The sequence below is a fragment of the Amia ocellicauda genome, chromosome 4, assembly GCF_036373705.1.
Source record: "Amia ocellicauda isolate fAmiCal2 chromosome 4, fAmiCal2.hap1, whole genome shotgun sequence".
NCBI lineage: Eukaryota > Metazoa > Chordata > Actinopteri > Amiiformes > Amiidae > Amia > Amia ocellicauda.
The window spans coordinates 45,763,180-45,780,626 of record NC_089853.1 but is presented as its reverse complement, the minus strand read 5'-3'; the positions used below and the strand labels follow the sequence as shown (position 1 = coordinate 45,780,626).

The 17,447-nt window shown below is 43.0% G+C and overlaps 1 protein-coding gene across 1 annotated transcript in view; it reads left to right on the top strand.

Annotated features, from left to right (window-relative positions):
• Window positions 1–17,447, top strand: part of bmp7b (bone morphogenetic protein 7b) — a 28,736-nt gene extending 11,289 nt beyond the window's left edge. The window contains exons 2-7 of the mRNA XM_066702527.1: window positions 5,348–5,540; window positions 8,544–8,692; window positions 9,937–10,134; window positions 11,279–11,355; window positions 15,102–15,212; window positions 15,722–17,447. Coding sequence (XP_066558624.1) covers window positions 5,348–5,540; window positions 8,544–8,692; window positions 9,937–10,134; window positions 11,279–11,355; window positions 15,102–15,212; window positions 15,722–15,871 — 878 coding nt within the window. The 3' untranslated portion in view covers window positions 15,872–17,447. The remainder of the gene's footprint in view (window positions 1–5,347; window positions 5,541–8,543; window positions 8,693–9,936; window positions 10,135–11,278; window positions 11,356–15,101; window positions 15,213–15,721) is intronic.

Sequence of the window (17,447 nt, the reverse complement as noted above, 5' to 3'; positions counted from 1 at the left end):
ACCTCAAACATTTGGTCTGCTTTAATTTAACATTTGCGAAGGGCATCTGTTTTCTGTATAAAAAAAAATACATATTAGAGATTTTTTTTTTTTTTTAAGATCAACTATCACGACATATGAATCAACGCACTGGCGTAACATTGTTTTGGCACATTCAAATGCTTAGTCCATTCATATCAAATAAACAATAGCATTTATTTTTTTCCTGATCAGTTCACGTGCATCTGTGTAAGCTGGTCTCAATCTAGAGTTGACTAAACCCCCCATAGAAATTACTCCTGCCATGGAGGCCCCCATTGCTTTAAGCCCTTGCTTTCCTCACTAGACCATACTTTGCTGTTTGTGCTTGCCGTGTTTAAGGTTACCGTCTCTGCTGTGGAGATGGCTGAAGGTCTCTTTCGTGTCAGGCAGCTGGCCCCAGAGCTGTGTTTCTTTGTTGTTATTCTTCCAATGTGTGGGAAAGTCGCTCTCAAAAAGGGGCAGGTGAGGTTCTCTCTGCGGGGCCGCGGAAACGAGCGGGGCCGAGCCGAGAGTGCGAGGCTCTGCGACAGACACTTGCGCTAATGTGTTCTGTCACCCCGCCTCTCCCTTCCTGCAGTAGTCGACGTGTCGGGAAAAGCGGCTGAAGGCTGACGATGGGAAAACTGTCAAGACGGGTCCCGCCGGAGCCCGCCCCCGCCACACTGGGGTCGCCACGTGGGGGCAGTGGCCTGTTAGACAGCCGGCATCATTATTTCACTCTGTGCTGCAGTCTTTCAATGCGTTGGCCTGGTCTTGATGTTGTTGGGGTTTTTTTTTTCCTTCTCTGGATACGCGTTGGTGACTTTCTTGTGGTCTGCACACGTGCATGTCTTAAAACTCCTACCAAAGCCTGTTTCAAATCGGGTGGTTAGGGGGTGATTTGTAATACCTTTCAAGTTGGAAGCAGATCAGTCTGGTTCTTAAATATGAAAACGGGCTTCAGTCTGTTAATCTGGAAGGAAATCAATGGTCAGAGGGAAGTAGGAGAGAGGAATCACTGCTTTAAAAATTACTTGATCATCTTTTTTTTTCTTTTCCTTCCGAACAAATGCCCAGCTTTGCTTTAACTAAATACAGTCAGCTGGGTGATGAAGTACACAGAGTATTTAATAATACAGACAGTAGCACCACTTTGTGTGTGTGTGTGTGTGTGTGTGTGTGTATGTGTGTTTTCAATTTGGGCTTCAGAGACACATTCAACAGCGAGACACTGACTGATCTGATGCTCATACCCTGTTTTAATTGAATCCCACGATTGATAAAGAAGTTCCCAGACCACAATTCCCCCCCTGCCCAAACCTATGATTGCCTCCAGTAAAGGAATATTTAAAGATACCACACTGGTTTCAATTTACCCCATGGCTGGAGGTGGTAGCCCCAAGTCAAGAGTTCATTCCGGCTTCTCCTGCATCACCCAGCATGGGAGGAAGCCCTACGTATAACAGCATTGTGCAGCTCTGGGACGGGGGCTTGTGGGTTTGTACGGCGCTCTGGAGATCCTGCGGAGTGCGAGGAGGCAACGAAACCGCTCAAGCATGTGCACGGGGATCGAGTTACTGCAGAAGGCCGTTTCCAACCCGAACTCTCCTCTAAATGTTTATTTAGCGCAGGTAGGGCAACCGCGACGATGGGCCCTCGTTTCCTTTCAGAGGAAGCAATAAATGCGCTCACTTGTGTTTAACTGCATTCCTGCTGAGCTCCTAATTACTGCCATATCCTTCTAATAGGCTTCAGAAGAGGAGAGAGAGAGAGAGAGAGAGAGAGAGAGATGGAAGGAAAGAAGGAGGAGGAGAGGTGGAGAGCCAGTTGATGTTAACGAGGATGAACTTGAGTGTGGAGATAATGGAGGCAGAAACGGAAGACATCAAAGAGACAGATAGAGTTGGAAGTATTGGGATTGGTTTCTCACCACTGTGTCCAGGCCCTTTTTGTGTTTTAATGCTGATCAAGAAAAAGTCAGCTATTCCAAGTCCGTTATTACAGTCCGTGAACATATTTGATTTTAATATCTGCGGGGGGGAGAGTGTTTCTAGGATTTACAAGAAAAGCATGGGGCCCAGCGTAGTGAGGGTGGAGGGGAAAGGGTTAATGTGCCTCACAGCTGCAGCCAGCTGTTCTCAGAAGTGCAGATAAAGGGCTTTTAATGTGGCAGGGCGGATTTAAAGATTAAGGAGGCTGTTGCTTTATCGGCTGGGATAACAGGTCCGTGCTCCCTGCACCTGCACCTGCATGGTGGGGTGGAGGAGTCTGGGCCTGGGGGGGGTGCAGGCCCAGAGGGAGGGATTAGCCTTCCGGTGTCATCTCAGCCCTGGTGTGTTGATGTAGCGCCATCATTTAATACCGGTGGTTAATGAGAACGGCAAATACATCAAGAACAATACAAAGAGGACGGCGCTTGCCTGACACGGAGGCTGTGCACACCAAAGTGGAATGTCTCTGGCAGGGATGAGCGAGGTAGTCATTGACTGGGGAAGCAAGAGAGTTTTTGGTTCTTTACTGTAACTTGGTGTCTTCATGCGCACATGCCTCACAGTTTTAGCTATCCTGTTGTGTGTGCGCAAGAAACCTCAGTAGAGTTGATTAAATATCAGATTGTTTTGTTAAGATGTATTTTTTTTTCTCTATTCTTTGACTATAGTTAGCTAGGGAACTGAAGTAAGCTTTTCACTGTAGGACAGGGGAAAAAGTGGCATCACAGTGTCCGTACATACACAGATAGCGTGCAAAGACCGTCGTGAGAACCGCACATGATTTCACTTAACTCGGATGGCAGCAAATAAGGAACAGCATCGCATGCATGTTTGGACATTCTGAAACACATTCCAGAAGGTATCTATGGTGAGAAGTGGAGGGAGATTGGGACAGCCTGGTAAATGTCATCAGCATCATGGGAAAAATCTGGAACAGCACCTTGAGGGGGTGGGGGGAGCTGTTTAGTATTCATTTAGTAATATATACTGAAACTCAGCTGTGTTTACCTGGACGTCAGGAACATGTTAAAGGATATTATAATGATTTCTGAAGTCATACAAGAAACAGTCTAAATAGTTTTCTCACATTTTCTGATTCTCAGTAAATGCCCCCAATGCTGAATCTATAGTCACAGTTATACAAATAAAGGTAACTTTTCAAGAACTTTTGAAAGCAAAATACATTTGGGAAACGATGGATATTGGGTGCATCGCTTTACATTAGGCTTGAGAAAATAATCCCCAAAAACATTTGGATCTGAAACAAGCAACCATTGAAAAAGTCAATTGAAGTAATTAGTATAGGTCAATCAATCAATCAATCAATCAATCCATTTTTATTTGTATAGTGCCCATCTCAGGGTAGCCACAGAGCGTTTTACAGACTGGTAAACATACAACAAACATACAGCAAAATAAAATAATACATAAATAATACAATAAATTAAATGAAATATAGGCCTTTAAACAGTTTACATGATCTAAAATAAAGTAAATGAACAGTTAAATAAATAAACCATTTAGGCACGGAGGAGAGAAAAACTAAAAACTCCTATGGGTGGCATGTATGAGAAAATAAATCTCTGGGGGTCCATGGCTTAGGGCCTAGGCCTAATGGTTGCCTCCCCTCCAGGCAGTATAGTTGTTACAGGTCGGTATGTGTTGACACAGCATTGGTTTGATTGGACTTCAGCAGAGGCACAAGGGAGGCGTTCGAGTAACTCAGGACGATACATAAGAGCCCCTTTTGGTTTCAGGAATGTTTTGTTGCTCGTTGCACAGGAACTGAGGAGATTGCTCTCTCCCCTCGCTGAAATTACAGGTGGTCATCGTTGATAGTGTCCATTGATATCTACCTTTCCTTTGCCCGGATTACAGAGGTGGTCACTGTTTTAAGTGTCCCACTGGGAACGCCCCTGAGGCCTGGACTGAGGGCAGTCTTAAGTGAAAACAGTGTGTAAACAATGTGAGTGCTTTGGAAAAAGTGGACAATAGGCATGAAATCCCTCCACTTATAGGGAACAGAAAACCCAGGATTTCTCCTTTGCTCTGTCCCTATTGAAAGGTAATTAGATCCATGCCTCTTTCTGCTTCCACAAAACAGTGTGGCCATTGTGCTAGGCTGTCCATCTGTGAGAAAGAGAGGGATAGAGAGGGGGTGGGTGGGGGTTATCCTTATGTGATTAGTTACTGTATGATCTCCTTTCCAAGGGAAGCCTGTCTCTGTTTCTGAGTCATGCCCCCCTTTTTATTTTTGTTACATTAACTGAAGGGTACTCATCCATATCTCATTAGTTAACATCCAAGCAACCAGTAGTTGCAGTTGTCCAATACAGAAAGTGCAGGACAGGACAAGCCAACAAGAAGCCCAGTGTTTCTCCCCAAACGTTAACGTCTTGGCGAGTGACAGAGGCCTTGCGGCCGTGCCAGATCTGGTCAGAGATCAACGTCAAAGTGATCAAGGTCTATTGAGAGAGCAAAAAAGGTATAATCACAGACGGTTCAGTTCACTGCCTATTGTGAGGCCTGCAATCCAAGATGGTAAAAACAAAAAATCATATACTAATCTAAAGACCATGACTTGTTAGTATCCCTGCTACTGAGATGGGGATTTGTCTTCGTTTTTGGTGCTGCAAGCATCATCGATTTACCCTGTAGCTCAGTCTGTCAACAATGATGGCCAAACAGGATATAATAAATGCAAGAGGTCAAATAAACAGAAAAAAAAAATCAGGGGGCAAAGACTTTCCTTAAATTAGTATTGGGTCACTGAGTAGGCTTAGTGATGGCTGGGGTACAGATAGCGGAAGAGAGTTGCCAAACACAAGAGGAAGACTGAATGAAGCAATGATGGGAACCTCAGAGGGGTCCGACTGTGACTGGAGAGATTATGAAGGGGGCTCAGATAAACTGGCTTTACGTTATATCCAGATGAGAACCAGCCTATTAAAAATGGATTGAAAAACATCAATGAAACGTCTTAGTCTACCCAATCTGCATATCTATGGTCTTATATTCTTTAGGGTTGAGATATACTGCTTCTCTCACTGACAAACACAAACAAAATATTTCTAGCAATCAAATGACTTTTCCAGAGGCTTTACTGTATAAAAACTCAGGGCCATCTCCATAAAGCATGTTCCTCCAGACTGAGTTTACTGCACTGTTTGAATCCAGATAGGAAGCCTGCGGGGAATTCTTGGACATGAGCACTCTGCAAGATTTATGTAACACTTCAGCGCGTTGTTCACTTGCTAGTGGGAACAGGTGAAGATGTATTGCAGTGGTAAATGTTTGATGGCTGTGTTGCAAAGAGCAGAGCTTGACTAACCCCCGGCCATGTCTGTGTTTCCCAGTCGAGCACGACCGTGAGTTCCTGCCCGTGAGGAGGCACCATCGTGAGTTTCGCTTTGACCTGTCACGCATCCCTGAGGGAGAGGCCGTCACGGCGGCGGAGTTCCGAATCTACAAGGACTTCATCCACGAGCGCCATGACAATGAGACCTTCCGCATCAGCATCTACCAAGTTCAAGAGGAGCACTCGGACAGGTGAGGGCAGCCACGTCATCTGAATTCCACAGCATCGATCTAGTATCTATTTGAGTCCTCTCCTCGTTTAATGATCACATTCCCAGGTTATTTATTTTATTGTATTTATTGGCACAATCAGATACTTTCCTGAGCTTATTCACCTTGTGAAGCCTTCACTCTTTTACGGTGTCTCAATATGCAAGGGAGAGCAACTTCAGGTGCAAGTTTTTGATTACAGAAGTTGTCTGACATTTTTTTTGTTTTGTTGGAAAAGTTGGAAACAGAGTACTTGTTCTTTACATATCTAAAGTAAAATTTTCATAGCTCTGCCATTTTCATAATGGGGCTTACGGGACCATTTTACGTAAAGTTGAATTCACGTCACATGTTATGTAATCCGGGGAGTGCCTGTATTGTGTTTCTTAGCAGACGCCCGTATCCAAGGTGACCTACAATTGTTACAATGTATCACATTATTTGTACATGCAATTACCCATTTATACAGTTGGGATTTTACTGGAGCAATCTAGGTACAGTATCATGCTCAAGGGTACAACAGCAGTGTCCCCCACCTGGGACTGAACCCACAGCCCTCCACTTAGAAGTCCAGAGGCTTTACCACTACTCCTCTTTATTTCTTTTTATAAATATAGTTTTCATATCAGTTATCTATTCCCTTTTTCTGTTGTTCATTTCATCTGCTTCAGGAAATGCCTGTTATTGTAGACAATATTGTTTCTCAAGTATTCCAGCTTTCCGAGACTTCTTTAATGGGTGTGGCCACAGTTGTTGGTGTTGCCTTGTCAATAAGTTTTTCCCAGACTACAATGGGTGCCTTGTAGCACTCTTTTTAATTGTGCATATATTATTCCTTCAGAACTGCAACAGATCTGACAAGAATGGGCATTGTTAATGCATGGGGACAATGACTTTACATTCATCCTTACCGCCAAACGCTGCGGTTTCCTCCTCAAAGATACGATTGTCTGTTAAAGCCGTACACTATTGTATAGGGACTGCTGCAAGACACTCAGACTGACATGGAAGAAACCTGTAACCCATTCTGATAAGTCCTTCGAACAGTCTGCCTCCTGTTCCTCCCTGTTACTCCCTGTTAATATTTACAATCCCTGGAGGCGAACTATGCACCACACGCAAATTCAAATACGGTCAAGAATACGTCTCAAGGAAGTCTTTTAGGACGGTTTGCTACAGAATTGCTTCTTTCTTACTCATGCAGTAAGCCCAGGCTCTCCTTGCCTGCATGCCGTTGTTCTGTGGGCCCTGGCAGAGACGAGTCGCTTAGAAAAATGCGAGCGCCGCAGTGGAATTCGGTGCTCGCCACAGCAGTGCCGTCTCCCTGGCAGCGCTCCTCGCTCAGGCGCTCCCACAGAATTCCACCCGGTGATTTATAGTGATGCTGCTTGTTCGCTGTGAAACCATCAGCTATTTAGAACCCATTATTGTCAATTAAGGAAATGAAGTACTCCCAAGGGCGGGCTAAAGAGACTGCCACTCCATCTGATTTTTTTTTTTTACTAGCCAGCCCCTTGTTCCAGTTCTTTATCTCCTTTTCTTTTGTTTTTGTTTGCTTTCCTTCTTTCCCAAATTGTTTTACACTTCACATTGCATTCCTCATGTTGGCTCTTCATTCAGTCTGTTTTTCTCTGTCCATCTCTCTCTCTCTCTCTCTCTCTCTCTCTCTTTCTCTCTCCACATCTTTTCTCCAGCAGGGTTTGTCCCTTTTGTTTATTTCTTTTTTTTTAGCCACTTGTTCATCTTTTTTTTAATCATGATAGCTCAGTTTCCCATTTTATGGAATGTTTTGCCCTCCCCCCCTTATTATACAGCTCTGGAAAAAATTAAGAGACCACTCCAAGTTTTTTCCAGAGCTGTATACCTTCCAGTAAACTATAAAATATATTTGAGCTGGTGTAGTTCAATATTAACATGGAAGGATTATTAATAAGGAATTCCTCATCTACAACTCGTGTATCCCTCTCAGTCCTGCAGTTCTTTGTTACTCTCTTTCTTTCTGATCTCCTCCTCTCTTCATTTGGCACCGTGGCATTAAGTTCAGTGGATTATAGTGTCACCAGCTCCTCCTCTCCTTCCACACAGACACACATACTGTCTCGGGAACTTGGCTGACCCCATTTGTTGGTAGAGATACAGTCCCATCCAAGGAAAAATAAAGACATCTTGTGTGTCATCACAGACAAACTTCCTCCCAATAACTGGCATCCTGCAGATGACACTCCAGCGTCACGCACAGCCTGTCAGATTCCTCCGGGGAGTTTATAGCTGGGACTTGAGCGCAGTGGAAACTGGCAGAGTCATGTTCCAGGACTACAGATGTCCCCAGCAGAAGTTGTTGAGGCTACAATAGCATATCTCAAGGTCTCGAAATATGAGGTGTAAATTAACGCATTGTTTGTGGACCCCCCTCATTCAGGAAGTTATTCTAGAAAATGCAACACAAAACAAAGGTTGCTTGAATTAATTGTACTGTTTCAAGGTTAAAGGGATTTTTTTTCTAATGTGAGATTCATGTTTGTGTGGTGGGGTCAGGTGAGGACACACTGTGTTTTAGTTCTTCTTTTTCGGTTCTTTTCCAGATTTTCAGGAAGACACTGGAATCACAGATTAACCTTAATGTCCTTCAATATCTTCCATTTCTCCTTTCTCTTTTAAAATCTTAATGATATAGCGAGGTGTGTAGCACATTAAGAAAAGCAAGTCTTCAAAACAAACAAACGAATAAACCAAAAACCAGGCTGTTACCAATGATTTTGTCTTTAAAAAGATCGATGACAATATAGATGAAGGAAGCATATAGACATAGTCTGCCAAATGTGCAGTATTGGAACATCTACCAACCACCAGTGGCATCCATATTTGCCAGGCCCAGTTTGCCTGTGTGACGCTTTTACTCCCTTTCTTGGGTGCTAGAAGTCACGGTTTCCCGACAGTGGTTCTAACCTGGTTCTGCCTGTTTGTGCATCTGTGTCTCTGCTCCAGAGAGTCTGACCTGTTTCTCTTGGACTCGCGGGTGATCTGGGCTGTGGAGGAGGGCTGGCTGGTGTTCGACATCACCACCACGAGTAACCACTGGGTCCTGAACCCTGGGCGCAACCTGGGCCTACAGCTGGCACTGGAGAGTGTGGACGGTAAGCTGCCAATCCGTACAGAGCATGCAAACACATTTCTGTTTAAGCATTGTGTGCTAAACTGCACCATGGTAATCCACGGCAAATTATAAGGGGAACTGCTCCATTAGTGGCTTTATTACTACTTGGTGCATAATCCTCATCACCAAATGTGAAATGTGGTTCTATATCCCTTTTTCTTTCTTTTTCTTTTATGTCTTTTTTGTTTTCATGTTTGCATTGGAAATGTTTTTCAGCTGCACATGTAGGCGTTTGCAGTGTTGTGTGTCTATCTGGACTGCATGGGTGATGTAGTTTGTGTGACTTTTCCTTACTTCTTAAATGCTTCATAACTGCTATGAAGTGAAGTGGTGGGGGAAAAGAACACCTTTGATATTGAACAGGGTAACAACATGTGTGAGCAAGTCTGTGAACGGGTTCTCAGCAGCCTGACTTCACCCCATGTGTCTGATTAATTTCGCATTCCTTCATACTGTGTTTTTGTCTCAGTGCGTTACAAACATCAGGGAAACGGAGAGTGGGTGTATTGAAGAAATCCGAGTTTACATTTTTGCTGGGAAAAAATAAATAAATGCCTTATTCTGTTGCTTATGTTAATGTATCTGCAAAAGCTTTTTTCTTAATACAAATGTTGCAAGATCTGAGCACACACTGTGCCTTGAATAAGGAAAAGAAAACAAACTTTTCCAAATGTGTAGGGTGCAGGATAGGGCTGTTTTTGCTCCTGCTTACATTTTGGGGGGCACTGGTAAGAGGAGAGAAGACCACACACACTCTTCACACACCCCAGATGCACACCAAAGCAAAAGGCTCTGGTCTCCTTCAAGGTGTTGGGGGGAGGGTCTGGAAATTTAATTCAGGTTTACTGGCATTCCTGCCTGATATTGAGCACTCCTTGTACTCATAGCGTAGGTCCCAAGAAGGTAGAAGAAAGGGATTTTGATGCTGGCCTCTGCTTAAGGATGTGGAAACGGAGTGATCTGAGGTTTTGCGATCCAAAGCAGGAGGTATAGATTAAGTGGAATCTCAGCACCCAGTTTGTCATCAATGAAAAAGGCCATGAAAGTAAGAAAGATGGTGGCACTGTTTTCAAAACATTCCCAATTCATCTCACAAACATTGCTACTACTGATCTACGCCCTCTGTTTGAGAACGTGCAGTCAAGCTGCCGATTGAGTTTCACGTCCCGCGGTTGAGGAGTTCAGGGGACGAACTTTTTCATGTCTCTCTGTCTCCCTCTTCAGGTCAGAGCATGAACCCCAGGGTGGGGGGGCTGATTGGCCGCAGTGGCCCTCAGAACAAGCAGCCCTTCATGGTGGCCTTCTTCAAAGCCACCGAGGTGCACATCCGCAGCATTCGCTCCACCAAAGACAAGCAGCGCAACCCCAACCGCTCCAAGAGTCCCAAGGGACAAGAGGCTCTCCGGGTCTCCAACATGGCAGGTATTACAAGGCAGACACTTCCCAGACTCCTCTGCTGCCAATGACCCCACCTCTGGTTCTACCAACATCTTATGCTCTTAAGTGTTAAGAGAAAGAAAGTTAACTGTCTGGACTGTGTCTAAACTGACGTTCAGGGGGAAATATTTGTTTGTGCTCAAACCACCCAGACTAGGTAATCAGTGAGCAGAAACAGTTATCCAAGACAATGTAAGGCAGGAGGAGAGTCACATTTTGAACCAAGGAATTCCTGGTCACAATCTCTGGTAATGTGGCACCTTTAAAAAAAACGTTTTGCTTGTGTTCTCTCTTTGCTTCAATCACTTCTCAAGAAGAAACACAATTCGAATAAGAATGATCAGTGGCAAGACGCTAATGAGGTTATAGTGTGTCATAAGAGCCTCTCTTTGCATTGTTACACATGTATGGAGTGGTGCTGTTTGGAGGTTTCGCAAATTGAAAGCAGAGTCCTCCCTGAGACAATGGTGGCCTCATTTCCTGTGAAGTCCCAGGGTGGGGAGGGCAGGAGGCACCGGGTTTGGAGGAGAAGAGACACCCCAGACAGGATGGAATTAGCATATCAAAGCCAGGACCAGATCAAACCATTCCTCACAATCACTCTCCTGTCGAGGGGCACTAAAAGTATTTTTTTAACCCCCCCCCCTTCCCAAATTGTTGTGAGAAGAATGAAAATCTGAAGTGGCCATTCATGTTCTGTGGTCATTTTCTTTTCACTGATTATCTCAGCTTCACAGTGAAAGGAGAGTCCCTTATGCAATACCCTAATTTGCCTTCCTCTACTATTCATTGCTATTCAGAGCTATTCCATACAATATTTACATTTGTGCTTTACCAAACACTGTGCCATACCACCTTTCAATATAAATGATCAGAAATGTCCCTTTATAAGTACAAACATCAAAAAGAAAAAAAACATGCACATTTAAATTATTTGATAGGAAATTTTCCCTTGAGTGTTTTGCAAAGTCTTTGTCCTTTGCTTGTACTGGAAGATGGTTCAAAAGTCCAGCGCCGGCATCCACAAGGAAACCTCTCATGTTCTGACACTCCTATGTATAGCATTTGAGAGCCCCTGACCTCTTTCTCTCTTTCTCTGTCTAATGCTTCCTGTTTCCTTATTCCTCAGAAAACAGCAGCGCGGACCAGAAACAGGCTTGCAAGAAACACGAGCTGTATGTCAGCTTCCGAGACCTGGGGTGGCAGGTACTGTTCTGACGCCCCCACATTCCTCTCTCCCTCTCCTTCCTCCCTCCCTTTCTTTTTATCTCACCTCTTTCCTTTTCTTTTTAGCTGCACTATCGGCATTGTACAACTGAGAAGGCCGCAGTTTATAGGTATTCGTGCTATTCACAGAGCTAGCGTGTAGAGATGCTGGGATCAGGGACAACATTATATATATATTTTTTACAGGAAACTAATTTTGCCCTGGACCATTTAAAAAAAAAACCACTATTGTACAGACGGGTGACAAATTAAAGGAAAGTGGAGGAACATAATGAATGCAGATGCCTCCAAAGAGGTGTACTTCATGATGCAATTAAGCAATTAACATCCTATCATGCTCTGTGGCATGTATAAAAATGCTGAGCAGGCACAGTTGACCTCGATTTTGGATCAAGATGGCAAGAGGAAAGGATCTAAGTGACTTTGAAAGAGGGGTCATTATTGGGGCACGAATGGCAGGAGCTTCAGCCACACAGATTCTCAACTGGATACTGTTTTGGACAAGTGGGCCAGTGCATGTGTGGCGACAACAAGAGAACGGTACAGGCTTGACTGCTTGACCCCTACAGTGAGGGGGTCCAGAGGCTCTGTTATGCTGTGGGGGGCATTTTCCTGGCATGGCTTGGGTCCACTTGTCCCCTTAGAGGGAATGGGCACTGCAAATCATTACAAGGTTATTCTGAGTGAACACCTTTATGGTGACACATTTCTATCCTGATGGGAGTGGTCTCTTTCAGGATGACAATGCCCCCATCCACAGGGCACGAGGGCTCACTGAATGGTTTGATGAGTATGAAAATGATGTGAATATGCTATGGCATTCACAGTCACCCAATCTAAACCCAATTAAACACATATGGGAGATTTTGGACCGCAGTGTTAGACAGCGCTCTCCACCACCATCATCAAAACCCCAAATGAGGGAATATCTTTTGGAAGAATGGTGTTCATCCCTCCAGTAGAGTCCAGAGACTCATAGAATCTGTGCCAAGAGCATTGAAGCTGTTCTGGTAGCTCGTGGTGCCCAACACCTCACTGAGACACTTTATATTGTTTTTTTCCTTTAATTTGTCACCCGTCTGTATCTGACCTTATAGTTTTCATAGTTTTGTTATGTTGTATGCGTGAGTTTATTCTCATGTTTTAAACAACATAGCTTTGTGAAGGTAAAAATATGATATATGAGCAATACATTTTTCTAAAGACCACCACTTGCTGTCTAATGGAGTGATTGTGAAGGGATATTTATTCTGTGCAGAACTGGTCAATGCCAGTGTCATCATGCAGCTAAATGTTTTGGTGGGCCACAGTCGGAAAACATTGCGATCGTTACAAATGGTTGTTATTTAATGCTTTTAACTACATCTATAAGGTATCCTATGTTATTGCAAATGTAAGTGCACTTTAATGTACTGCTATACTTACATATTCAGTAGTATTGCTCTGCACTTTTTGTTATATTCTAGCCACTTGTATTTCTGACACCAGTGTTTAAACTTCTTTCCTTGGTTCCAAACAAAGTGTAAGGGTAGCACCTAACACTGGATGAGTGCAACCCATTCTTATATATTCATCTCTTGCTAGTCAATCTTTTGGCATGTCTGTTTCTGTTTTTGTTTTAACTGTGTCACCCTAAACCATAATCGAACCTCACTGGTGCTGGTCCTGCTGATACTACAGCTGGTTTCAAGGGAGACTTCAGCCACAGAAGCTTTAAAAAAAAGACTTGAATATGCTGCTCTGCATCCTTGCTCAAAATACGTTTATGTATTTCCACATCACATTGTACTAATTGTAAATATACAGTGAATATACTCTTGATTTATTGATACCTGATTCAATATATAAAAAAATTAAAATAAATGTGTACAGTGAGATTTGTTTCTTGGAATAAATACATGCAGATATAAAACACTAAGACAATCAGTGTTAGATATCGCAAAAACATTTCAGTGCAAAGTTGGATTGGATTAGAATGTTTAAGGTGTGAATAATTTTGGGCCTCGTTTTTTAACAAATATGCAAGTATGTTGGACAAAAAAAATAATAATTATAAAAAAAAAAAAAATATATATATATATATATATATATATATATACACTCACCTAAAGGATTATTAGGAACACCTGTTCAATTTCTCATTAATGCAATTATCTAACCAACCAATCACATGGCAGTTGCTTCAATGCATTTAGGGGTGTGGTCCTGGTCAAGACAATCTCCTGAACTCCAAACTGAATGTCTGAATGGGAAAGAAAGGTGATTTAAGCAATTTTGAGCGTGGCATGGTTGTTGGTGCCAGACGGGCCGGTCTGAGTATTTCACAATCTGCTCAGTTACTGGGATTTTCATGCACAACCATTTCTAGGGTTTACAAAGAATGGTGTGAAAAGGGAAAAACATCCAGTATGCGGCAGTCCTGTGGGCGAAAATGCCTTGTTGATGCTAGAGGTCAGAGGAGAATGGGCCCACTGATTCAAGCTGATAGTAGAGCAACTTTGACTGAAATAACCACTCGTTACAACCGAGGTATGCAGCAAAGCATTTGTGAAGCCACAACACGTACAACCTTGAGGCGGATGGGCTACAACAGCAGAAGACCCCACCGGGTACCACTCATCTCCACTACAAATAGGAAAAAGAGGCTACAATTTGGACAAGCTCACCAAAATTGGACAGTTGAAGACTGGAAAAATGTTGCCTGGTCTGATGAGTCTCAATTTCTGTTGAGACATTCAGATGGTAGAGTCAGAATTTGGCGTAAACGGAATGAGAACATGGATCCATCATGCCTTGTTAGCACTGTGCAGGCTGGTGGTGGTGGTGTAATGGTGTGGGGGATGTTTTCTTGGCACACTTTAGGCCCCTTAGTGCCAATTGGGCATCGTTTAAATGCCACGGCCTACCTGAGCATTGTTTCTGACCATGTCCATCCCTTTATGACCACCATGTACCCATCCTCTGATGGCTACTTCCAGCAGGATAATGCACCATGTCACAAAGGTTGAATCATTTCAAATTGGTTTCTTGAACATGACAATGAGTTCACTGTACTAAACTGGCCCCCACAGTCACCAGATCTCAACCCAATAGAGCATCTTTGGGATGTGGTGGAACGGGAGCTTCGTGCCCTGGATGTGCATCCCACAAATCTCCATCAACTGCAAGATGCTATCCTATCAATATGGGCCAACATTTCTAAAGAATGCTTTCAGCACCTTGTTGAATCAATGCCACGTAGAATTAAGGCAGTTCTGAAGGCGAAAGGGGGTCAAACACAGTATTAGTATGGTGTTCCTAATAATCCTTTAGGTGAGTGTATATACACAGCTTGTGTTTCTTTTCTTACCGAATGTCTGAAAATAGTACTGTTGTCATTCATTCATGCATCAAATACTCTATATACACTTGCATTTATGTCACTAAAAAACACTGTAGTCTATGAAGGATGTGAATAATTGTCAACTGTACCTGTAGTTAGTAGGCTAATATTACTATATCTAGTGGTGGCGATTAATCATCTAAGAGAAATCATATTTACTGAAATGTTTCTACGTAGGTTTGACATAAAAAATATCAACAATGGGAATAATTTGGGGGGATCACGTGCCCCCCCGTGCCCCATTGGCAAGATTCCACTGGTCAATGCTATTCTAGAGAATGCTGTTCAAACACACACAAAAAGTGTAGAAATGATAATTGGTGTCTTTGTCGCTTTGCTTAAGGACTGGATCATCGCTCCTGAGGGCTATGCTGCATATTACTGTGAGGGCGAGTGTGCTTTTCCTCTCAACTCCTATATGAACGCCACCAACCATGCAATTGTACAGACACTGGTAAGCAGAATAATGTACCTAGCCACAGGGCCTTTCGTTTGATGTCCAATACTAAGCTTTACCAAAATCATAAAGTAACTCATTCATCATCAAGAGGGGTTTGTCTGAATTAATCTTCACCATTGTCATCATTCACAACAAATTAACCTTCACTCATGCCTCTGTATTCCTGAAAGTGTTCTCTGTGTCTGAATAACATGGTTTTGTAGTCATTCCCTGCTCCAAGGGGCAACTTGGCCCACAGGCTCAAAATTGTACACTAGCATCACCCAAATCAGATTTATTAATGTTCCAAGGCATCTTCTCAAGTCAGCTAGCACCTCCAGCTGTGGTCCCTGATTTATTTTCAAGGTGACACCTGAAATTCTGGATCACAGTTTTCCTTTTAAGTTGTAAGTGAAAAAAATGATATATTTGGAAGTGTGCATTGTGGGTAAGTGTATTGTAACCGAGGCGATAAGGTTTTTCTGGTTCTTCAAGCGGCACCGTTTCTGTCTTGTCTCCCGCAGGTCCACTTCATTAACCCAGAGACGGTGCCCAAGCCCTGCTGCGCCCCCACACAGCTCCACGCCATCTCTGTGCTCTATTTTGATGACAGCTCCAATGTCATCCTGAAGAAATACCGCAACATGGTGGTCAGGGCGTGTGGCTGCCATTAATGGCCTCTTACACCCCAGGAATAAGAGCCAGTTGGGAGCACTGAGGGAACACACCAAGAGACAACCTGTGAATCCCATTGGAGGCCTTTTTTTTGGACAAGGATGCAGATGAGGCAGGGGAAGGATTCCACCTCTTTGCTACAAAGGAACTTCCAAATCCCTCTGTCTTTCTGCCGGGACAAGATAATCCCCATTTTAAGTGGTGGTTTTCTGTGCTGAGAAATAGTTCCAGCAAAGCCACACCTCCCTCTCTTCCTTCCGACTGTGTATAGAAAACAACACCAAGGCTCGGCAGATTTTTCCAACACTGAAATGAGTTTGACATTCCAGACCATACTCCATCTGCATCGTTATGATTCAAAAACATCTTCCTGGACACAAAGCCAAATCACAAAGCCGGATCTTCCTTTATGAGTGCGTTCCGTTTCCTTACCTCTGGCAGGCGATGCTTAAAATTCCTAAAGAAAGGTTCCATTCTTCCTCTAGCAACTTTTGTGACAAGATGGCTGAGACACAATTAAGAGAGCGAGAGCGAGAGAGAGAGAGGGGTGCCTTTAAGCTACTTCTACCACTAACTTTATACCTGGCCTTTGTTTCCTAGTTTCATTATCCAAGAAGACATCCTAAAATCTACAGTATAATCAAGTACATTTATTAATCTAATATCGGACTTTCACTTGATGTCCCTCAAGCGCACATACACTATGTTCAGGACAAAGCTTATTTTATTTTTATGTCCACAGTGCCTTCTACTGTCACATTTCAAGAAGTGATTTTTGTAAAAATATACATTGAGCGTATGGTCTTGCCGCTTTGGGAAATTTGTTAAGATTCTGACCTTTTTTCGGCGACTCAAAGGCCAGGTCTTATGGAGGATACTGATAGACAACTCTTTGTATGATATTGTGTAAATAGTTTTTTTGAAATACAGAAAAAAAAGTATTTATTTCCATGTCAGGACATTAAAGGGGAAGTTTATATCGTTTTCTTTTCCTATTATTTTAAGTTCCCGATTGTTTCTGCTCCAGTTTTATGTCCTCTTAGCCATTCTCAGATTTCATTTTTCCTGCTTTCTGATAGTTTTTTTTCTGCTTGACAGGGCAAATATGGGTTTTAAAAAATTTAATACTGGCTGAAGCATTTGTGTAAAGCACAGTCTATAGTGCTTCAGAGCTGTGCTTCATAATTCATAATAATTAATTTGGCTAATTCTGAATCCAAGCGGGGGGTAGCTATAATTCCTTATACAGTGCCACATCAGCCTTTTCCGTTTTTCAATGAGGCATCGTGTCAACCAAACAAAACGGAAACTGAAATCAGAAAAGATGAACTTCAAGTAGAAACTGTCAGGTAAAGGCTATAGATACAAACTTCTCCTTTAAGTACCGCCTTCAGGTCATTTCAGGATTTTAAAGTACTCTTCCTGCTGAAAAGAAACCACTTTTCCTATTTAAGAGAAATATTTATTGAGGGCATTTGAGAAGGATGTACATGTCAAACCGCATTTTGCCATTTCCTTTTTTAAATGTGATAGCACAGAAGTAGATCAATAAAAAAAATACAAAATCACATCCTT